This window comes from Callorhinchus milii, unplaced genomic scaffold (assembly GCF_018977255.1).
Source record: "Callorhinchus milii isolate IMCB2004 unplaced genomic scaffold, IMCB_Cmil_1.0 Scaffold9, whole genome shotgun sequence".
NCBI classification, from domain to species: domain Eukaryota; kingdom Metazoa; phylum Chordata; class Chondrichthyes; order Chimaeriformes; family Callorhinchidae; genus Callorhinchus; species Callorhinchus milii.
Genome location: NW_024704750.1, coordinates 20,141,693 through 20,166,866, shown reverse-complemented (window position 1 = coordinate 20,166,866; position 25,174 = coordinate 20,141,693). Strand labels below are relative to the sequence as shown.

General features: G+C 43.3%; 1 protein-coding gene across 2 annotated transcripts in view; it reads left to right on the top strand.

The window, feature by feature from the left end:
- Positions 1-21,338, top strand: part of rmdn3 (regulator of microtubule dynamics 3) — a 76,044-nt gene extending 54,706 nt beyond the window's left edge. For both annotated transcript variants that reach the window (XM_042338040.1, XM_042338039.1), the window contains 5 exons: positions 3,107-3,184; positions 15,622-15,720; positions 17,043-17,096; positions 19,531-19,611; positions 20,314-21,338. In XM_042338040.1, coding sequence (XP_042193974.1) covers positions 3,107-3,184; positions 15,622-15,720; positions 17,043-17,096; positions 19,531-19,611; positions 20,314-20,367 — 366 coding nt within the window. In that variant the 3' untranslated portion in view covers positions 20,368-21,338. The remainder of the gene's footprint in view (positions 1-3,106; positions 3,185-15,621; positions 15,721-17,042; positions 17,097-19,530; positions 19,612-20,313) is intronic.
- Positions 21,339-25,174: the final 3,836 nt, after the last annotated feature.

The following is a 25,174-nucleotide window of genomic DNA, read 5'->3' as shown; positions in this document are numbered from 1 at the left end:
TGTTTAATTATAGAATATTACAGGACAGGAATGTTACAAATCTTAAACATTTTGCTCTCTCATTAAACCTTCAAAGTCTTCAAATGTCATCTTAGAGACTGTAGAGGAGATATTTGAAGGAAAATGTTTCTTCAGTGAACATGCAAGATGATCTTTCCGAGTTTTATTTTGATAATCCTATAATGATCATCTTTGCATTTCATATAGCACCTTTCACTTCAGGAGGATGTATTTTACAGAATTTACTGTGTAGTGTCTTTATTTATAGACGAACATGGCATCCAATTTGCACAAACAGTCCCGAAGTGTGTAACCAATTTTATTTGGAAACACGAGGAGAAACTCACTTCTCTTTTTTTGAAATGTGCCACACTATCTTTAACACCCGCCTGAACAAGGTTTAATGTCTTATCTGAAAGGCAGCATCTCCAACAATACATCTACTCCCTCCAGCATTGCATTGGCATTCAGCCCAAAAGTCCCAACATGGGGCTTGAACCCGTCAAACTTCTTACTTGCTGAGAGAGGCATCCATGATCTGAATGACTAATTTTATCTGGGGTTGTTGACCAGGATATCTGGAGAAACTGTCTTGTAAGACGTTCCAACATTATAGCTCAATGGTAGTCGTTAGAAAGCATATAATTTTCTTGTGCGCTTCCACTTGTCACCCAAGTGACTTGCTGCTCAGTGCGTCTCCATTGATAACTTGTCTGGCTAAGCTGTAATTTGGTCATTCCATTTGGTCTCTCCGTTTCTTGATCTCCACCAAGGAAGGTAATGAAGGTAATTCAGAGGTAGAGAATCTTGGTATCCACAGAGGGACCGAAAAGGTTCTACGTTGGTCTACATTTTTTTTCTTCCTGTGGATCCTGCCTGGCCTCCACTTGGTAATAGCCCACAGTGGTATGTTTGAAATTCATAGCTCAGTGTAACAAATTTCATTAATGTAAAATGTGACCAGCCCCAGGATGTTGGGCACAAGCTTTCACTTTAGATTTATGTAGCTCCCATAAACCTGACCATGAATTTAGTGAAGTGGCCTTTGGGTAGGGGCAGACAAGCTAACCTCTTCAGATTAGGTATGTTCGATATTGCAGTCAGAAACAGACACAGAAAATCAGATAAACCAATTCTTTAATAATAATAATAATCCTTTCATTTGATATAGCGCTTTTCACGTATTCTAGAAGTCTCAAAGCGCTTCACAGAATATGCTGTAAAGTGAATTGACTGTATATTTGTGGGCAAAACACGGCAGCCAATTGCGCACAGCAGTGTCCCACAAACAGTCGTGGATTGAAATGACCAATTTATTATTGTTTTGTTTTGGAGGGATTATTATTAGGCTCTGTGTGGAGTAAGGAAGGTTTCGCCCTGCCTGGAATTGAACCCAGGTGTCTCGCTTGCAAGGCGAGTGCTCTAACCACTGAGCTACAGGACTCCATTAACATTACATTTTATGGTTGCACAGACTAATACTGGCAAACAAATTAGAAAAGAGTTGTAATGGCAAACTTAATCCTTCAGGCTCTCATGAAAGGCTTGGAAGTTCCTTCCTAATTGATCTAAACTCTCAGTGTCCCCCAGGTTTGCTATTCACATCTCAACTGACCAGCTCAGAGACCAGAGATGATTTTCAGCTCATTTGTTACTGCAGAATGCACATCCACACTTAGTATGTCAGAGCTCAATCTCCACAGCCCACAAAACCCAGTCCAGTGGGTCTTCGCTGTTTCTTCATCAGATCCGGTTTCTCATGAGCTTAAGAGAAATCTGAGTTGCAGCCTTCACAAAGGTTTCATGCATTATACACCTGCTTTCTGACATAAACTGATTCCTAGCCATGCAGCGTTCCTGTATAATAATCAACAGAAATCAATATAGCGCTACCTTTGAGATCTGGATCTATTGATTGTGGTGAATTTTATGCTGCAGGATGCACAATTCTTTGTGAAACTCCCTCCAACTTAACCTCTATCTCTGAAAGTTTGGTAATATTAATTTTAATTATTATTTATAAGCAACTGTTTATTGAAATGCTTGTTCGTTTAATATTTGATAAAACGTTTAAGAAATGGAGCTCTCGGAAGGTTGCATTTGTCTTGCGGTACTTCTCATGAGCAGAAAGTTCAGGAATTGGCTGGAGTACATGATCTGAAAAGTATTCTGGCTGGTTAGTGAGTTGCTGTTTAGAGCTGTTTGGGATGATTTATCAGTATCTGTGTGAGTGAAAAGAAAATCCCTTTCCAGAACTTGCTCTGCCAGATGTTGTTAATATGAACACAAGTGACCCAAATCTATGCTGGACTTGTCAAATCTACAGCTAGGCTTTCGTATAAAATTCGGAAAAGAAAGTTGTGTTAATGACTTCCCCTGAAAGCTCAAATCCGTCAACTGTTTCTGCGTATATTGTTAGTTTATCAGAGAGGAAGTTACATGATAAGGTTGTTTTCTTTGACAGAAAAAGTAGATTTTCCCCGCTACTTCTCAAACAAGCTTCCTACCTTTTTAGCATAGCATGAAATTGCGTTTGACACATTAATTTAAAACACAATCCTCCAGCTCTGAAGTGATGGATATGCTGAGGAGTTACTGATCTGAACTGTGCGAGGGAGTTCAATTATTAGAAAAAATCTGAATGATTTGGTGATTAAATCATTTTAACTTAACTTTTAAATTAATTCATCTCCTTTCAGCTGTTTGACTCAGAAACTCTTCACAGTTAATGCGACCCAGATACAGGACTCGCTTGGTGTTTTTAAGCTTTGCATCTTTCCCGTGAAGTGTAGGGTACAGGATGGTTCGTGACTGCAGTGTCCTTGGAGTCTAATTCCTAAACTTGGCCCAGCCTTTGGAAAGCCAGCCATATTAAGGTAGAGATGCAGTAGTAGACAGCCACCTATCCATCCTCTTAGTTGGAGGAATGGCAAAGAGGGAAAATAATTTAAAAATTGCTTGAAGCAAAGTATAAAACTGAAGAGAATGTGATTGATTAAAATGCTTGTATTTTATGTGTGTTGAGTGAATCAACTCTTGATCCACTTTGAGTGTAAAATGAGTTTTTGGTTCACAATTGACTAGGGTTATTGTAATATTCTTCCAGGAACACATTGATCAAGCCATTCAGTTGAAGAAAGATGATCCATCTTTATACTACTTGCTTGGAAGATGGTGCTTTGAGGTAAGATTCTGCTAGTGCAATTGTACATCCTGGTGTTCAAAACCTATAGCTGTTTACAGTGCCAAGATAACGTCAGTGAATGTACTTTTGACTCATCCAGATTATCAATAAATAAGAAATACATAATCCTTGCATTGAAATAGCACCTGTAATGTCGAAAGGTCTCAAGATGTTTCACAAGTATTTGTGATCAACTGTAGTATCTGTGTAGTTATTTTGACTACTGTCTGGGGGATGGGGAGGAGAATGTAAGCACAGTCTATTTGGGGCTTAGCTGGCTCCAAAAGGGCATGTTTAGCAATAGAATATCAGAATGGAGTTCATCCTCTCTGATGGTCTTGGTTGTCTTAGTTCCTGAACCAGTCACATCTGCAGTACTCCATGGCCAGTTAGAATTGCTCGTTGGCAGAACTTGGACCAATCAGTACAGACTCAGCTCCTGTCAATCTGCAACCCAAAGCTTTAAAGGGCAGGGTGGTTGTAGCTGGGCAAGCAGCAAGAAGCTTGTCAAATAGTGTTCATAATGGCAAGCTGCGCAATTCTAGTTGGTTAAGCTCCAGCAGTATCCCAACACATACTCTGGTGTTTTCGAACCTTGGCTCTTTCAAACCTGCATGTAATAGTTTCAAGGATTAAGTGAATAGGCTGTGTCTCTCTGGGGAGAAAGTTACAGTTCATTCCAGGCACGGGGAAATTTCCATGTATACTTTTAACCATAAGGGTAGGTTTCCATATGTGTCAGACACCCATGTGACCTAAAAAATTTAATTAATTGTACCCTCATTTACAGTTTTATTCAAAACTTTAAGACTTTACTCTTTTTCTACCTTTGAAGCTTAAGCAAAGTTTAAAATTTCTTAAACTGAATATTTAAAAATAAACAAAAATTCAGAAACGAATAATACAGGTAGAAAACAAGTATAATTTTGCACATTGCTTCTTTTGTCGATTAACAACTCACCCCTGCTGTTTGACCATGTGCATTCAGTCCCAACTATTGTGGATTTAAGTGACGAAATAACTCATGGTCTGAAACTCCAGTGACGTCCAATGGTGTGTTAGCTTGTCTAATGCTAGAGCTTGAACCCAGAACCTGATTTTGGAAGCATATACTGCCTGAATTTAGATATGCACATCTGGAATGAAAGCATTCCTAATCATTTCATAAGGCATTCAATCATGTGAAAAAGCATGTCATTCATTCATTCAACATGGCACCTTTACTACATTGTGATTTGGGGGTCAAACACATAATCTATCATGTTCTCACATCCTATATAAGAGTGGTTTTATTCAACAGATGTTAGTTCATTTTCACCTCACAGGAAGAATACCCTGTACCATTTCAGGAAAGTGCTGAACGCATTTTTTGCCAGAATTTCTCCTAACAAGCAATCATTCTACAACCTGTGAGAACTGAGGAACAACTGCCTCACACTAACCTGTACAACCGTCACTAATTGTATATAAGGGGGCAGCTCTTCAGAGCCTACATTTGTCAACTTGTTTTTTGAGAGGCAATGGCAGTCCTTCCTGCACTGGTAGGTACCTTATTGGCATCATTAAACATCCACTTTCAAAGCTTGCAATACCAGGTTAATGCTTTAAGTTTAAGATATGAAATTTAGTTAACTGGGATCATTCATTGCTCAGTGTCTTAACAACCAGTTTATTGGCGATAATTAAATATAATCCTTGGATTTGGTGCTTGGCAGATAATTCAGTTTAAAAGCATTCTGGTTCACAATCGGATCTGAGAAATTGTACAATTTGTACAGCCAATTTTTGGGACAATTTGCTTCCCTCCTCTTCTGAATATGCAGAGTTTTGCCAATTACGCAGGAACCCACAGCATTTTGGTATCTTGTCCAAGTAGCCATTCTCCACGTGTGAACACAGTATGCCAGTATCACCAGTCAGCTTGGCCATTGAGAACAACAGAACCAATTCTGAGGTCACTAGACAGTGTTCAGGAGTGGGAACGTTGATTGACGGATCCTCTTCCTGGGTGCTAAGCCCAATCATAGTATCTTCTAACGTTACAAAACAAAGAAATAATCCTTGCATTTGATATAGCGCCTTATCACGTCTTCTAGACATCTCAAAGTGCATCACAGAATACACTAAAGTGAATTGACCGTATATTTTGTGGGTGAAACACGGCAGCCAATTGCACAAAGCAGTGTCCCATAAACAGTTGTGGATTGAGTGACCAAATTATTGTTAATTGTTTTAAGGAATTATTACATTATTATATGAAAAGTTACCCCAGTTGAATTCTATTATCTAGTAATGGAGTTGCTCCTGACACTGCCAGCCTGGACAATGTGGGACTTGAACCCCAACTGAGCTGACACCCATTTCATAGAATCATAGAATATTACAGCACAGAAGGAGGCCATTCGGCCCATTGTGCCTATGCTGGCTCTTTGGAAGAGATACCCAATCAGCGCCCCCCCCACCACCACTGCTCTTTCCCCATATCCTTGCAAATTTTTCCTTTTTCAAGTACCTACCCAATTCCTTTTTGAAAGTTGTTATTGAATCTGTTTCCATCAGCCTTTCAGGCAGTGCATTCCAGACCGTAACAACTCTCTGAGTAATAAAAAATTCTCCTCATCTCCGTCCTGGTTCTTTTGCCAATTATCTTAAATCCGTGTGCCCTGGTTACCGACCTACCGGCCAGTGGAAAAAGTTGCACCCTATCTACTCAATCAAAACCCCTGCTAATTCCGAACACCTCTATTAAATCTCCCCCTAGTCTTCTCTGCTCTAAAGAGAATAATCCCAGCCTCTCTAGTCTCTAAATGGTGGGAGAGGCAGAGGCCAGTGTGGGTTTCAAGAGGGTCGTAGACAGGTATATGAGAGATAGAGGCTTGAAGGACTGTGGGGACAGAGCAAGGTAGTGGGACTGAGTGATCCCTGCTACAGTGTGTGTGTGAGCACTTATGTTCACATGTGCATGTGTGTGTGTGCAAGTGGTGCAAACTGGGACAGCACTGGGTTCAGCTGTGATGTTCCGAGTCATTTAATCGCTACCCATAAAACACAATTAATGATTTATGCCACAGTTCAGCTCATTTAGTGACAAGGGCATGCCCACATATGGATTAAGGAAACAGAAAATAAATGAATGGTTCTCAATTTTGACAATTTCTCAAAGGAATTTGGTGAAAGTCACCGCCTAGTGTTCATTGATAAAGCCATTAACAAGAATACTTGGTGACAGGCCTTACCTGGTAATTGAAATTTACTTTGCACAAAAATGACACCAGGCTTTGTTTGGATGATGGCATACTTATTTGTGGGTCAGTTAATTTTAAGAAGAGGAAGCCATATCTAAGGTTGACTACTATTGCAAATCATCTTATGATGTAACATTTGATACAAAATGTTTTTTTCGTCAGCTGCTTGACACATGTGGAAAACTATCACATGCTTAAGAATAACCAAATCAAACATCCCATCTATACATGGGTATTCCAGAGGATGAATATTTGCTGTGTTTTACTGTGGGATAATGTTAAATTTATTCCTTGGGTTGCGAAGGAGCCTATATTTATTGGGATATGGCAAGTGTTTAAAGCGTACTTGGAGCAGATGCCAGACCGCAAGGCTTGCTAATTGCCACAGTAGCAGCAGAAACGCATCATTTGATAGTTTCTAGGGACATTTGTTGTTTTAACATGGTAGCTATTAATATTTTGGGATAAAACATCACCGGAGGTTAACAAAGTGCATGACACTAATGAAACTGAACCAACCACCTTCTAATTACATCCAGAACAAGCAGGAAAAGCTACTGGTTTTGACAGAACGTAGAGTCCTTTCATGACTGCAAGTTATATTCAAATACAACTTTAGCTCTCTGGCATTGAGAGTAGGAAACCCTTGCACTCTGACTAATGGAATGCATACTGTACCGGTGCGTTTTCTCATCAGTGATCTCCATCCATAGTAACCATCTGTTTCTCATCGCCTATGATTTCACCTCCACAAATGACATTTTTCCAGATTTTCTTTTCCAGATTATTTATGATTTATGAATGTGTCCATTTAGTTCAGTTCTTCCCCACTCACATTAACTAACCTTTCTCCCCACTTCATCTGTTTCTACCCCAGTCTTTGTAACTTGCACAGTGATGGCAAGTGTCCTTCAGGCTCCCAAGTCCAGAGAGAAACCAAGCACAAACTCTGTATTTGGTTGTTGGGTCATATCTGGACCAGAAATTTGGTAAAATATCATTCTAACGTTAGAGAACCCAGTGAGGAATGTGTTGCAGAGACTCCAATCGGAACATCCTTATAAATGATTCTAATTAGAAAAGCCAATGTGAGGTGACTGGAAATGCATCCTCTGACGAGCTTGTTGCAAGATTACTTTTTCTCTTGGGGCCAATCAGTATCATATTGTTTTTTTTATTTGAGCTAAAAATGTAAACCTTAAACTGTTCATGAATCCAATGTTTTAGGATGGAATGTACAGGAAGTGAGGCAGAGGGTTACAGAGAAGGAGTCCAGGAGAAGGGGTAGAATAATAATAATCCTTGCATTTGATATAGCGCTTTTCACGTCGGGAGGACGTCCCAAAGCGCTTCACAGAACACACTTGTGGGCGAACGCGGCAGCCAATTGCGCACAGCAATGTCCCACAAACAGTCGTAGATTGAAAATGACCAATTTATTATTGTTTTTGGTTATGGGGGGAATATTATTAGGCTCTGGGTGGAGTAAGGAAACTTGCCCAAGGTTTCGCCCTGACCTGCCTGGAATTGATCTCAGGTCTCTCGCTTGCAAAGCGAGTGCTCTAACCACTGAGCTACAGGACTCCACAGAAGCAGGGAGTTTGAGAAGTTGGGCGCATAATGATGGAAGGCTTAGTCACCAACGGTGGCACAGAGCGGGCTGGGGATGCACAGTGGGATACGAGCAGATCCGAGGTAGGGAGGTGCTAGGGCCTGAAGGAATTTATAGGGTTGAGGACCCTCAATCTCTTTTCACCTGCCCCTTGGCAAGTTCTATTATTTATGAAGTACATGTGTATCCTATTCTTCCGTCCTATTTATTTCTATTTAACTTCATTTTGCAGTTATCAGTCCGAGTGTGTACCCAATCCAGCTCTTTGTAAAACATTTGCTGCCTCTTCTGATTCCACAAATTTCTCCAAGTTGGTACTATTTATAAATCTAAAGATCTTTCACTGAGTCTGTGAATCCCAGTCATTAATATATACAGGGAACAGGAGGTGTTCCATTACAAACCCATGAGGCACTTGCTAAATACCACCTCCCAACAATAATCCTCTGCTTCTTTCCCTTCAGCCAGTTCTACATTTATGCCCATGTCTTGTCCTTGATGCCCAGTGACCACAGTTTTTTTTTCATGTGTTAGATCATCAAATGCCTTTTGGAAGTCTGAATGTCATCCACCATATGTATCTCACAGTACATTTGGGCCGAATTTTGGCTCAGTTGGTAGCACACTTCTCTGAATCAGGAATTTGAGCTCATGGTCTAGGCAACTTAATGTAGTGCTGAGAGAGCGCATTGTTGGAAGTGTCATTCTTCACATGAGATGTTAAATTGAGCCTCCATCTGCCTGTTCAGTTGGATATTAAAGATCCCATTGGCACTATTCAAAAAGAGAAAGGGATTTCTCCCAGTATCCTGGCCAACAAAACTCCAGATAAAATTGGTCATTCACTTAATGGTTGTTTGTGGGATATTGTTGTGTGCAAAATACATGGTCTTTATAGTACATTTTGTGAAGCGAGAGATTTTGACAACCATATCAAATGCAAGGTTTAGTATTATGTTTTGTTAATAAGAGACTCAATGGGGTAGCTATACCATAGGGAACACCACTGCTGTTCAGGTCTAACCCCGAAGAAGTGTTTGAAGGTAATATGACAGCTGTTTTCGAACCAAATCACTACACCCTTTGTAACTATCAGCAAGAACTCTGCAATATACATTGTGGTCTCCATTCGATAGTGCGCTGTGAAAATTATAATTTGGAACAAAGTTCTAAGTTTTTATGATAATATCAACATTCTTTCCAAGCTGTGATGTTTCTGGAAGATGCTATCTAAAGCGCGGTTCACCCAAACCTTCATATTTGTCACAGATTTGGACTGAAAATAAAGTGCAGTATCTGATGCAAACAGATACTAACATGCATAGAGAACCATAGCCTGCTCAACTTCTGCCAGCAGCTCATCACCTCAGGTGCAGACTGTATTGACTTCAGTTACTCCCTCCAAATCACAAAGTCTAGGCAGACCCAATATTTTGTTCAACTTTCCATCAAACCTTTTATTCAGACTCTATACAAGTTTGTTTTCTTCCATCGCTGCAGTATCACTACTGTGGCCTCTGCCACTATCTCACTCCTAATGCTGCTGAAACGCTCATCCATGCCTTGTCACCTCCAGACTCAAAATATTAAAAGCCCTGCTCACTGGCCTCCTTTTCCACCTTCACAAATTTCAGATTATATGCAACTCCAGAACCCATACCCTCTCCCCCAGTAGGCCCTGCAAGCCCATCATCCCTGTTCTAGCACGGCTCCACACTCTCCCTATCCCCCAGCATATGAACTTTAAAATCTTTATCCTCACTTTCAAATGTCCCCATGCTCTTGCACCACCCTCTTCCTGCAATCTGCTGCAATCCTATTCACTCAGCCAGTCCTTCTGATCTGCTGTGCCCCTTATCCACTCCACCTTATCATCACTACCTTCAGCCACCTGCCACCTCCCTCCGGAATTCTCTTCTGAAATCCTTTTGCCAGGATTAAGCACAGGGATTCAACACACTCAACTCCCGAAACCCCTACGCTGAAGCCATGATGCAGAGGTAGTCCAAGATGAGCAAACAGCGGGAAGCTTGCCAGACTGTGTTTTACATGGCAAGCTATGCAGTTTTAGTTGATTAAACGCCAGCATACCCCAATACACACTCTGGGTCACCAAGCCTTTGCTCTTGCCAACCGGCACCTAATAATCATGGAATTAGGTAAGCAGGATACACCTCTTCAAGGAAAGAATGCATATTCTATTCCAGACAGAGAAATTTCCAACAATTTGCATTCATACAGTGCCCTTCATTTAGATAACGTCTCAGAGCACTTTACATGGATGGGGTCAGCCGCTGAGCGTGGGAGAGGAGGAAGGGAGAGGTGGTCTAGGCGCATTTGAAGAGGTAGGTTTTGTAGTTGGACTTAGACATCAATTGAGGGAGTTCCAGAGATTAGGTGCTTCATGGTTAAAGATTTGGCCACCGAGGTAGAGAGAGTGAGAGGCTTGCAGAAAGCTTGAGTTAGCCAAGTGGAGGTAGGAAAGGATCCGAAAGATTGTTTTTGGCGGGTGGGGGGACAGCCTGGCATCTGACACATGCTGAGAATTCCATGCATCCCACCAATACTTTGGAAATCCCAGAAGTAGATTGTTGGAATGGAATGCGTTCTCTCTCCCTGAAGGGACACTTCCTGCCAACTAAAGCTGGAAAGTATTAGGTGCAGGTTGCCAAGAGCCAAGGCTTGGGGACCCCAGAGTGTCGTTGGTGTATTGCTGGAGTCTAACCAGCTAAAACCCGAATAATACTCCCTCAAAAACAAAACAATAATAAATTGGTCATTTTCACTCTGCGACTTGTTTGTGGGACACTGCTGTGCGCAATTGGTTGCCGCGTTTCGCCCACAAATATACAGTCAATTCACTTTACAGTCTATTCTGTGAAGCACTTTGAGACGTCGAGAAGACGTGAAAAAGCGCTATATCAAACGCAAGGATTATTATTATTATTAAAACCGCATAGCTTGCCATTGATAGGACCACCCTACCTTTTTAGGGCTTTAGCTTGTAGGTCCTCCCGATGAGCAAGGCTAGCTGTGCTGTCATCAGCAGTGCTCTGGAGCATGCGGATCCACCTGGCAAAGGACTACTGAGATCACTACAGAGGACTGGCTTGATTCCGACATTCCATTGCCAGGCAAGTCACCTACTTACCTCCCCCCAAGGAGCATAGTCAGTTAATCCTTCAACATCTGACTAGCATGGGTTTGAGCCCTCACTAGGTGGATGGTAGGTATAAGGAGCTCCCTGCGAACTTTCTGGTAGGTGACACATCTCAGCGTGAAATGTGTGAGAGTGTTGCCACCATTTATCTACCAGGAACGCCTTCCAGCAGCTGTCGCCCCAAGCCTCAGTGTTTCCTCAGTAGCTATCTGGAAGACATCTGCCTTCAGCTTGGTGGGTTGTGATGTGCCAGACACATTGATGTTCTTGGGGTCCAAATCCATACGAGGCTTAAAGGGCCTTCTAGATTCAAAACTAGTCTTTTACCATTTACTACATAGTATATCGAATTACTAGAACCATAGAAATTAACAGCACAAAAGCCATTCGGACCATCGTGTATGTGCTGGTTCGTTTAAGAGCATTGTTTCAGTCCCATTTATCTACCTTTTCCCCAAAAAACTGCCTTGTCACTTTCATAGAAATTAGCTGATTATTAATATTAATATTTGAATGTACAAAACTGACAATATCCCTGTTGTAATCCTATAGATGCCTGTAAAATCAAACACTTACTTTCTGAACATTTTCACTGAATAAACTGACAGATCATAAACTTATATTTGTAGGAAAGAATGTAAAACATTGTCCTAGTTTCTCAGAGGGTAAAGTGTTTAGGGAGGTGGTGATAGATTGGCTCACTGCCTTGTTATTAAGAACATTCTGCTTAATGAGAATCCAGAGATTACAGCTGTGTTTTCTCTGGACAAGACATTAGGTTTCAACAACTCCCTAAAATATATTGAAAACAGAAAACTAAACTGCTGCAATTTCTATTAAGAATAGCAATTATACATTGTAAGGGCAATTTCTGTCAATGAAAGAATGACATAATACACTGCACATTTCATTGATCACAAGTTACATATCTTGCCTTAGTGACATTATCCTCATCACCCCCACCCTCGCCTGGCTCCACTGGCTCCCCATCCCTCTGAGGATAGGATTCAAAATCCTTGTCCTCGCCTTCAAGGCCCTCCATGGCCTTGCCTCTTCCTACCTCAGTAACCTGCTGACCCCTTTATCAACCTGTCCACTCCCTCCCTCAGCAGGCAGCAGCATGCTCCACATCTCCCACCCGGCCCGCACCGCCATCGGCAATCGGGCCTTCAACCTCTCCGCCCCCCCCCCACACTTTGGAATTCCATCCCGGATTCCTTTTGCCTCGCTCCCTCCCTTGCCTCCTTCAAGGCATGTCTCAAGACCCTCTTCTTCGACCGTGCCTTCGGCCACCCTCTAACCCTCCACCCTCTCTTGCCCCAACCACCCCCCCGCTTGGATCCAATGCCTGTGCAGTGCCTCGGGTGTCCTGACACGAAAGGCACTATACAAACATAATTTTGTATTGAATTAATATATTGGTTACAACTGTTTATATCTAAAATATTGCTTTTTGACATATAATAATCCTTACAGCACCTTTCATGGCTGAAAGCTCTTCACAAGATATACTGTAAAGTATAGTGACTAGTGTTTTGTGAGTAAATGAGGCAGCAGGTGTGCACACAGCAATGTCCTACAAACTACCGTTCAGTGAGTAACCAATTTTATTTGGGGGATTGTTGGCCAGGACACCGGGAGACACTCCCTTCTCTTTTTGAATAGAGCCCTGTAATCTTTAACATCCACCTTGACAGGCTGTCAATTTAATGTCTCATTCGAAGGACGGGACCTCCAACAAATGCTGATGGTGTGCTGTATTGAAGTGTCAGCTTAGAGAATGAGTTCCAAGTCTTGAAGTGGGGCTTGAACCCACAATCTTCTGACTCCGAGGCAAGATTGCTACCAATTGAGACTGGCATTATTAGTTGTGGGAACAGTAGAGATTAAGGATTCAGCAGAAGATCTATAAAACATGTAAATTGTTTCTACAGTTGGACAGATAAATTGTAAATGAAAAATAAATGTAAATGGAATAAATGTTTCATTGTAAATGGAAAATAAGTAAGTGCTTTATCAAATCATGAAAATCACAAAGCACTTCACAACGTTTCTTTAAAGTGCTGGGAATCTTTAGGTAACTATGGCAGAAAAAAATGACAACAATGTCCAACAAACAGCCAATCGGCAAATTTTTCTTTTACCTGGGGAGCTGTTCGCCAGGACACTGGGAGGAACTCCCCTTTTTTTCAAAATAGTATCATGTTCACTTTAACATGAACCTGAACAGGAGGATGATTCCTCACTTTAACATCCATTCCTAAAGATGATATCAGACAATCCAAAAACTGCTTTTTTCTAAAGTTAGCTAGGTATTGGTTACACATGGAAACCCATCTATATTCAGTCAGGTGTCAGTGTAGAAAAAAAGGTTAAATGTGCAATTGTGCCATCATTACTGTGTATTTGAAATAAGCAGCACTTTTGTAACCTACCAATTTCATAAATGAAAGCACATTTGCCATAGCATGCTCTTAATCTTTTGTCATTTCAAGGACTGGATTCGACCCAAAAAACTTTGGTACATCAAAACGTTGTCCTTGTTAGCCTATCTGAAATGCGTAAGACAACAATGTTAAGTTGCCCAAAGAAATGGATAACTATAGCAATATGTACAATTTGAATAGAACCAGAACAGCAATGTTGCGTCACAATATTTCGTTTTAGCAGAGTCAGTAAAAGTACAGAAAAACTCAATGATTTTGCAATCACCACAGATGAAGCTAAAATTCATACAACTTGAATCACTTATTCAGCTGTTCATGGCAGGCAGCCATGAAACCCGAGTAATCAAAGTAGTTTGGTTTTAAAATTGACAGTGGGATTTGTGTATTGCTATATTTCTGACATCTAGAAATTTATAGCACAGAAAAGGCCATTCGGAACATATTTGACACTTGTATCTTTGTGCTGATACACAAGCCAGATGGCAGCCCCAGGGATGAAGTTTGTGTGCGTGTATGTGTGGGGGATGGCATGTATAACTCGCCAACTTCAAACACCGTTGAGACTAGAAAACTCTGAATATATAATAACCTCATAAATTTCAAAACGATTCTGCTGTCAAACTACAAACTTGGATCTTACTGTGAGTCCTCAAATTTATATTCTGCAGTCATGACAATAGACTTTTGCCTTCTTCAATCCACATTATTTTAGCTCTCATTGTTATTCATGAAATGTTATTAATTTTAATAACTTAAACAATTTTTTACTGCAACAAATAATAGTACTTACATTTGGTATAGATCCTTTCATATTAGGAAGATATTCAATAAGCTTAACGCTATATATAAAGCCCAGTGACTGTGTTTTGTTGGCAAACATAGCAGCCAATTTGTGCACAGCAATGTCCTAAAAACATCCATGGAGTGAACGACTAATTTTATTTGGGGCATTGTTGGCCAGGACATCAGGAGAAACTCTTGTTTTAATATCTCATCCGAACGACAGGATCTTTATCAAGTACCCCCACCGTACTGCATTACAGAGTCAGTTTATATCAGGGGGTCCAACTGGCGGCCCATGGGCCACATTCAGCCCGTGGGATGATTTTGTCCGACACCCAAACTATTTCCAACTTTGGGCCATTCGCTGTCTCCCTTCCGTAATCTCAGGGTAGCAACAGGAGCTGGCGGATGGGAAGACACGGTTGCTACGATGTATCAGGATGTCCCTCTCGACCTGAGGGGAAGGCAAGTGGGTCTCCTTAATAACTGTGTCTTCCCAATCACTGGCTCCTGCTGCTGCCAGATAGTGAGCCACCTGCCTGGCCAAGAGTGCAGATCCATAACCATTTTGCCCCTGCTCTCTGGAGCTCCACAGTCCCTCTGACTCGCTTCCTCCTCTCCTCTTTCAAGGCCGAACCGTGCTTTCAGTCATCTTTTCCACTCCCCACCCCACCTCCCTTGGCTCCTACACAGTACTTTGAGACATCCTTCCGACATGGCAAAGGTGCTGTGTAAATGTTGTTATGTTTCTGGAAGAGAAACACAAAAATATTGATTATGTCGCCTGTGGACATTTCTCAAATCCAGCATCAGGTGCTCAAGGAGCCAAACGTGTGGACCATTCGTATACAATATGAGGTCCAAGTCCTAACATGGGACTTGAACCCACAACCTTCTGACCCAGAAGTATTAGTGCTACCAACTGAGCCAGTTCAGCTCCAAAGAGACCCCTCTCCCCTTACATCCCTGCCTCAGGACCTGAGGAGGATTGTCACTACTTGATCATTTGACATCTGACAAGTGCAGGTTAGAGCCCTCACTAAGTGGATTACAAATACCAGTAACTCCTACTAAATTGTACAGCTCAGCATGAAATGCGTGAGAACATTGATGTAAATTGTGGCACGTTAGCCCTAGGAAATGAATTTGCTATGCGGTAGCTGATAGGGAATTTGGTTTTCTTTTGGCAGGTATCTCAGTTGACCTGGATCGAAAGGAAGACAGCCTCAGCCTTTTATGGAGCTCCTCCTACAGCCACCATTCATGATGCTCTACAGAACTTTTTAAAGGTATGCCTTGGTTTATGAATCCACATAAAAGTGGGGGAATCCAGAACAAGGGGGCATAATCTTAAAATTAGAGCTAGCCATTTAGGAGTGAAATCAGGAGGCAATTTTTCACCCAAAGAGTAGCGGAATTCTGGAACTCTCTCCCCCAAAAGGCTGTGGATGCTGGATCCATTCACATTTTCAAGACTGAGGATTTTTGTTAGGTCAGGGTATCAAGGGATATAGGGCAAGGATGCGTAATTGGAGTTAAGGTACAGATCAGCCATCCTATCAGCAATAGGATGGCAGAACAGGCTCGAGGGGCTGAATGGTCTCCTCCTGTTGCTATGTTCCTATGTACATAATATTCAACAGAAATCATTAAATTGACAGTTATAAATGCTATTGTTGCTGTGTCAAAAGCCAAAATCTGAAGATATTAAAGCACAATAGTTTCTTTACCTTGAGGACATTAGGTAATATTATAGCATGAAACGCTCCATCGAGAAAATGCCGAGAATACAATCTCGGCATTTTGTCTGACTCTCAGCTCTCCTTTAAGATTTTTAATCTTTTCCTTGACCAATTCTGATTTCCTCCATCTCTGCAACATTGGCCACCCCCATCCTTACCTCATCCCCATCTCAGCCAAAAATCCTTATTCACTCCCATCACCTCCAGGCTCAACTTCTCCTATGTCTTTTCATTGGCCTTCCCAGATTAACTCACGTAATCTCAACTCCTAACTCTTACATGTTTCAACTCTTATTCAGACTCTGTGATGAACTATGAGATGTTTGACTGAAAGGCACAGTTATTGTGACATTTTAAAAGTCTTAATTTTGAAGTCAGTTTTTTAAGGAACATAATTGGAAAATAAGATTCCAAATTAGGATTGCATTTAAGACCGTTTTCTAAAATTCAACACAAACTTAAATTTTATGATAGTTTGAAGTCTAAGTTATGAGAAATTTCAGCCTCCTTGATGTGCGATTTTGCTCAGCCAGGTGTGGAAACCTACCACCATACTAATGAGTATCCAGACCATATATGGAACACATAGAAATTTCCATGTCTGGATTGGAACACTGCAGACCCACCTGGTTCAGGAACCGGGCTACTGAAAGACGCTTGACAGACGCTTGACTCGATTCCGATATTCCGTTGCCAAACACATTATCATGGAGCTCCAAGGAGGCCAGTCTTACCTCTTGCCCAGAGAGGATAGTCCCCTTTACATAGAAAGAGTGAAATGTCTTCCATTCTACCTGACCTCTTTCCTAACAGTGAACACACTATATTGTTAATAGACAAACGTTTTATTGTAATATTCTGTTTTACAGACTGAAGAGTTGAGTCCAGGATATTCCAAATCTAATGCAGTCTACATTGCAAAGGTAATCTAATCAAATCAGCGTTTGGTGGTATCCTGTGATGTGGGATAGAGGCGAGATGAGTCAAAACACTTGGCTATTGCCCTTGTGTAATAGAAACAAGTTTAGAATAATCTTTGTATTTAATATAGTGGCTATGTCACCAATTGTCAGTTTCTCTATCAAATGATCTCAATAGCCGCTTTTTTGGTCACTACCAATTTCAGCTGCTTCCATCTATGCTCCTTCTGAGCCTATTCTACGGCATTACAAAGGTACAATAACCTAGGCCAACAATAAAATGCCAGGGTTCACTTTTCAGTCTTAAAGAAATGAGGATGAAAATAATAACCTCACCAACTCCTTTTCCAATTATATATTTTTTTAAATTCCAAACGCTAAAGAATATTTTTTTGTATATATAATACACACACATTTTAAAAGTGATAAGTAAAATAATTAACACAATATAAATAAAACGGATTTTACTGACAATCTATTCTTGCAAAAAGCGATCTTTCTTCACAATACAAGAAAACACTCCTCTCTGTTGGTTTCTTCTCGATCCAATTCAGATGTTGTAACACTCGTGATGTTTTCCAGATGGACTATTTCAGAGGTCTGCACACACAGGACCTAAGATCTTTGAATTTAACAAATCATTGATCTGAATTTCAGGTCAGATCTTCAATGGCTCATTCTATTTGAGATCTGAAAGAACTTGGCCATCATCTTTGAGACAATCTCCCTGGAATATTTTAATTTAAAGCTACTTACACCCGAGGGTCCATCCACTACGCTGAAAGCAGATGTCCGTCAGATAGCTAATAAGGAAGCTCTGAGGCTTGGGCCTGTAGCTGCTAAAGTTCATGAACACACATTCATATATCCAGCGCCTGGAATCCACCTTGATTGGTATACAGAGAGGTGAACAGTTGCTGCTCACGCTCTGCACCTCCAACTGGCAGAACCATCACTCATTGGGAAGGGATGCATGTCTGAGCTGTAGGCAGGAAGATGATGGCAATGCTCTAACAGATTTCATCCTGAGCTGTGTTGCTCAGTAGAAAGCTCACAGGGAGTTCCTGGTACCTGCCATCCATCCAGTGAGGGATCACTGCTCTTGTCTTTTGTCCTATGACTAAGTAGGATCACCTTTGGCCACAGGGTTAACAGGAGCTGAGTAGGAAGAATCCTTGGCCCCAGTGACTGGTTTCTGCCCTGCCTATAGTCTTGCCGGCAAGCCTGGTCTGTCAATTAGCAGTGGCCTGGAGTTCTGAAGTACTAGAGTGGCCCGGCAGGGTGAAACCTTGCGCAAGTTTCCTTACTCAACACGCCTGATAATAATCACTCAAATTTTTTTTAAAAAAATTGGTCACTTCAATCCACGACTGTTTGTCGGACGCTGCCGCATTTCGCCCACAAATATACAGTCAATTCACTTTACAGTCTATTCTGTGAAGCGCTTTGAAACGTCTAGAAGACGTCAAATGCGAGGATTATTATTATTACTTCAGACTCACATGGCTCAGGAACCAGATTACCAGTCTGAGGTATCAGTCCCAGTGCCACTCCCAGTCCCAGCACTCTTAGACTTATGTTTGGGTCACAAACCAGACCTGAATTACACTGCTGGTGGTTTCCTCACTTTAGTCATCCTTCCAGCTGGTGACAGACCATCATCCAACCAGAGGGATGACTAAAGTGGTTTGGATTGTTTCACAAGAGTCTTAACTGGTTTTAATAAACATTGGTATTCAAATTTTACTGGAAATTTCTCATGTCTGGTTAAAGCAGACAGAATAGGTGCATGAGTAGCCCTGTTTACATACTGATTCACCTACAAAATACAGTCCCTCAACTTTAAAGTGTAGTCTCTGAAGCTATTTTAGCCAATCTCCAGACGTGAAAGCCACTGTATTAAATATAAGGATTATTATTTATTATTGAGTTGGACTGAAGCCGGGGACAGTAAATGGATTGGGGAACTACGAAGGCAGCAAAGATGCATATTCTACATAAATGGGCTTAATCATATTCCTATCTAGCAATATTTCCTAATTCACATAAAACACGGCAAATTTAGACTATGCACCGATAGGTTTCATGTGACATTTACTCTCTTGCCTTCAGTCTAACTGCACAGCAGTTTGCAGACCCTTTTGTGGAACGCCCAGTATTAGAATACTGGAAACTAATCAGTGCAGTATCACCAAAATCTATTCTACACTTCAACCTGTCATCATCATTAATAAGCTCCCATAAATGTGATCAAAAGTATTCATGTCTTATTTCTGCTTGGATAATAATCTTTGTCTTGTTAACAGTTCTCAAATCTCAACCAATCTTTTTTTAAAATTATGGTCCATTCTATGATAACATTTTTAACTATTCATTGACCATGAATTTGCCTCTTGCCACTATTTTGTACTTTACAGTTTTTTTCTGGTACTTGCAGTGCTACAGAGAACTTGGCAATAATGCAGCTGCTTTACAGTGGCTGGAATTAGCAAGTCCTTTGTCTTCCACGTCTAAAGCGGTAAGGAGGATTCAGCATACTTTCCCATCCTGGTTTGTATGAGTCAAAGTATTTCCAAGTTAGCCATCAATTGTTCATGAAAGAGTGCCCCCAACTACAATTCACCATTGTAATATTAAAACAGTTTCTTAACGTCAAGCTCAATTGTAAGGAGAACATAATTTTCAAACAGTTGAAAACTCTGCTTCAAAAACAGTACAAGTGGATACATTTTACTGTTCTGTGTGACACTGAAGCTTCCTAACAAATCTGAACTATAGCAAAGATAGACGACATTGATATAAGAATCACAAGAGCGAAAGGAAAGCTTAGAATTTTTTAATACCAAGTTGTTGAGACCCAGAGTGCACTGCGAAGTAAAGTGGTAGAAGCACAGTTCATTGTGGGATTCAAGAGGGAAATAGGCAGGTATATAAAGAGTAACAGCTTGAAGGGGTATAGGGATAGGGTAGGGGCAATGGGATTGAATGCACATCTTGCTCTGAGAGCCCAGAATTGATAAGCTGAATTGCCTCCTGCACTGAAAATGTCTATGATTCTATGCATAAGAAACGTCAAGACTTCCAATCCTTCATTCTTATGTACTTGCCCTCTGGGCTATCATCTCCCACTGTCTTAGCCGTATGTACTTTTTAAAAAGAATTGTGTTATCATTATATTGCGATGCACTATATTAAAGTGCTGTCCTTTCTCTTCCCCTAGGACCAAGAGGCACAGAAGGAGCTGGAAGAATTACTTAATTATCTCGTCAGATAAAGTGTTATTGATTATTTTGCAAAATGCTGTCATTTTAATCATAAATGGAGAGTCGTTTAACTGTGTCCTTTGCTGTTTAAACACATCTGATTTTTAATCAGTCTTCTCTGCTACTGTGAGATTTGCTCTGTGCCTGAACAACTACAAAATATCATAAATCATGTCTGCAGCGAGGTAGTCAGAGGGTGAGAAATTTCTCCAAGTTGCAAAGGATGCCCTTGTCTCAAATTCATTCATTGGAGGAGATGAACGATGGTCTCAAATTACTTGTTTCTTTTCCTGCAGACACCTCCCATTTGATATAAAGAGAGTGACAAGCCTCCCTAAAGGACCACTGTAACTTTCCAGGACTCCTAATCATATTCTTTAACCGTATCTTCATTTTAGCACGATTACAGATGCATACAGAAGAAAAGCTAACCTATTGTTAAATCTATATTTGTAGAACTGATTTGTGCTGAACGTTTTCAGTCACAGCAAGGCACGGTATAAAGTTTCAGAAAATATCATTGAAAGTTTGTTATCCTTAAGATAAAAGAGATTACCTTCTTGAGCTGAAACCTGCGCTTGTCAGATGTCAAATAATGCTCCTCACAGAAAAATCCCTCTTTCCCCATTACGAAACTCCTCTGCATCCTTCATCCCCGAATTTGGAAATGGTTTGGGGCCAGATTAAATCATCCGACCGGCCTCTAGTTGGCCCACTCTGCTCTTAAGTATCTGCCCCTCAGCGAAGAGCCAGCTGACTTTGGGTAAAAGAAAATACAGCACAAATAAATCCAAAGTTATTAGCCAAACCAAAACAAGAAAACCTGGAGGAAATCAAATATAAAAGAGTGGGGTACATACTGGGGGGTTCTGATGAAGCCAAAACTGCAAGTACATACTTTTTCTGGTTGAAATGGAAGGCAAGTGTAGTGGGACATGGGTTATTTTGTTGCTGACACAGTGAATTTCCAGACTGTGTTGTGCCTTCAGAGAGGTAAAATCAGAGCTAGCATATACATACCATCCAACATAAGGACATCGTACACAGAGAACACATCATTATAATCACTGAATTAAATAACTAACGCACAACAGTACAGAAGTAATCATAGAGAGAGGTTTGTATGCAACTTTCTCTGCCTTTCAGCATATCGCAGCTATGAATCTACTGACATGTTTTATTTGTGTGTGTCAAGTTTTAAAAATATTTTTTGAATTAAATAAAATAATACTTGCATTTGATAAATAAGTGTCTTAGCACATCTTCTAGACTTCTCAAAGTGCTTCACAGAATATACTTTAAAGTGAATTGACTGTATATTTTCTGGGTGAAACGCGGCAACCAATTGCCCACAGCAGTGTTCCACAAACAGTCGTGGATCAGTCGGGGAGCGGCAGCAGGACAGCGCGGGGAGGAGCCTGGGCCTACTGACCCAGGTACTTAAACTCGACGCCGGAGCGAGTGCAGCTAGGCAGTGGAGGGAGGTGTGGGGGCGGAGCGGGGGAACTGCGACGTCATAGATTAGTTTTCAGGTGAGTGCGCGCGCACAAAAAAAAAAAAAAAAAAAAAAAAACCCTCTGCGCCCCCCCCCCACCCCCCCCCCCGGGGCTCACAACAGAGCCCACTATGGTCCTGTTGGGTTCGATGCCCCAATCTGCGGGATAATGCCATCCCGGTCCCCGCGTGCGCACTATGGCTGCCGCTTTGACCCGAGCCCCCTCACCCCCTCCCTCCCTCCCCCCTCCTCTCTCCCCCAAAACCCTCCCCCTCTGCATCTCTCCCGCTCTCTCCTCCTCTCTCTCCGTCCCTCTCGTCTTCTATCCCCACTTGACCCTCCCACAACCTCCCTCTGTTCCAGCCTGGGAATCCTCCGCCGGGCTCACCGTGGCACTCGGCGTTGGCTGTCCAGCAGCAGCCACACCGACTGCCCCATTCCCCACCACTCTCGCCAGCCACCCCGGACACAGACCCGGGGAGTCAACCTCTCCTCCCTCATCCCCATCTCCCCCACCCCTGCCTCACAACCTGGACCCCCTCCCCTCCCACACACCCTTCTGTCAACCGCTCCCTCCACATCGGACTGCAAAATGTCCGCTCCCTCTGCAACAAGGCCCTGGTCATCAACGATCTCATCCTTGATGAGAACGTTGATATCATGGCCTTGACAGAAACGTGGCTCACCCCAGGCGACACCTTCCCCCTCACGGAGGCCACGCCACCCGGCTACACCTCCCACCACATCCCCCGCCCCAACCGCCGTGGCGGTGGTGTTGCCCTTATCTCAAGGACACCACTTGCCCTATCCCCCTACTCCACTGGCTCTTTCCCCTCCTTCGAGCACCTCACCCTCTCCCACCCCTCATTCCTCTCCCTTAAAATCCTCCTCCTCTACCGGCCCCCTAAAACCTCTCCCACCTTCATCTCTGACATTTCAACACTCCTCACATCTCTTTGCCTCTGCTCCGATCGCCTCATCATCCTGGGCGACTTTAACCTACACTTCACCCCCTCCTGCTCCATCTCCACAGACTTCTCTTCCCTGCTCTCCTCACTCAACCTTTCCCTACACATAAACTCCCCCACTCACAGTCACGGCCACCCACTCGATTTGGTGATCACCCGGGGCCTCAGTGTCTCGGATGTCACTATTACCGACAAGGCCATCTCCGACCACTACTTCATCTCCTTCACCACCTCCACCCCCCTCCCCACCTCCACCAGACCCACCACCATCTTCTACCGCCCTTGGAAGAAGTTACCCCCACAATCCCTAACCGATGCCTTGGAGTCCTCTGAACTCCTCTCCCTCTGGCCTTCAACCCTCACCGACCCCTCTTCTCCTCTCTCCCTCCTCCACAATATCCTCTCCTCCACACTCGATACTCTTGCCCCCATCACTTCCCGCACTGTCTCCTACTCCCGCTCCTCCCCCTGGTACACCACCCACCTCCGCTCACTGAAATGCCAGGTGCGGGCTGCTGAGCGCACCTTTGTCAAATCCGGCTTAACGGTCCACCGACAAATCTGGCTGGACCTCCTCAAAATTTACCGCTCCACTCTAGCCTCGGCCAAGTCGTCCTTCTACTCCAGGATAATCCTGGAGGCGAAGAACAACCCCAGGCTACTGTTTTCCACCACATCCCGACTCCTCCGTCCCCCCGCCACCCCGCGCAGGTCATCTCCTCCAACCTTCACTGCGAGGAGATGCTGGATTTCCTTGAATCCAAGATCAAGGGAATCCGCTCCGCGGTCACTTCCCCTCCAACTTCCACCCACCACCCACCCCTTCCCTCCCACACTCCGACTCCTACCCATCCTCCCCTACACACCTTCGTACCCGTTTCCCCACCCTCTGTCACTGAACTCATCCTATCCCTAAAACCAACCACCTGCTCCCTTGACCCCATCCCCACTCCACTCCTTATCTCCCAGCTCCATTTTCTTGCCCCACACATCACTGACATCATAAACCTGTCCCTCTCCTCTGGCTCTGTCCCCATTCCATTAAAAACTGCCATCATCACGCCCACCCTGAAAAAACCCTCCCTTGATGCGTCGCAGCTATCAAGCTACCGGCCCATCTCCAACCTCCCCTTTCTCTCCAAGGTCTTGGAAAGAGTTGTCGCCTCCCAACTGCGCTCTTTCCTCTCCACCCATTCTCTTTTTGAACCCCTTCAGTCAGGTTTCCGTGCTGCTCATAGCACAGAAACTGCCCTGGTCAAGGTCACCAATGATATCCTGACCATCTGTGACCAGGGCTCCCTCTGTCTCCTCGTCCTCCTCGACCTATCGGCAGCATTCGATACGGTCGACCACGCTATCCTACTCCACCGCTTGTCCTCCCACCTCAACCTTCAAGGCACTGTCCTTGAATGGTTTAGGTCGTACCTTTCTCACCGTCTTCACTTCGTCTCAACGAATGGCTTCTCCTCCACCCCCCGTACTGTCTCATGTGGTGTCCCTCAGGGCTCTGTCCTCGGTCCCCTCCTCTTCACCCTCTATATGCTCCCCCTTGGTGACATCATCCGCAAACATGGGGTTAACTTCCACATGTATGCGGATGACACCCAACTCTACCTTTCCTCCTCTACTCTCAACTCCACGACCACCGATGTCCTGACAGCCTGCCTGTCCGACATCGAGTCCTGGACGAGAGACAACTTTCTTCAGCTCAACGTGCGAAAAACCGAGGCCCTCCTGATTGGCTCACGTCAGCGCCTCCGCACCTCAGGCGCTGACACCATCAGCATCCAAGGCTGCACTCTCCACCTCTCAAAGCCAGTCAGGAACCTCGGCGTTTTGTTCGACCCTGAGCTGTCCTTTCTCCCTCACATCCGCACCACAACTGGCACCGCCTTCCATCACCTCCGGAATATCGCCAGATTACGGCACTACCTCACCCCTCACGCTGCTGAAACCCTGGTTCACGCCTTTGTCACCTCAAGGCTGGACTATGGGAACTCTCTCCTCGCCGGCCTTCCCGCCACCTCCCTCCACAAGCTGCAGGTCATTCAGAACTCTGCAGCTCGTGTACTGTCCCGCACCAGGCTTCGGGACCACATCACTCCCACCCTCGCTCGCCTCCACTGGCTCCCCATCCCCCAGAGGATTGATTTCAAGATCCTCATCCTCACCTACAAGGCCATTCACGGCCTTGCTCCCTCCTACCTCTCCAACCTACTATCCCCCTACCTACCTGCCCGTACCCTCCGTTCCTCTGGCTCCGGTCTGCTCCACGTCCCCGGCCCCAACCGCCCTACTATCGGTGGTCGGGCCTTCAGCCTCTCAGCCCCGAGGCTCTGGAACTCCATCCCCAGT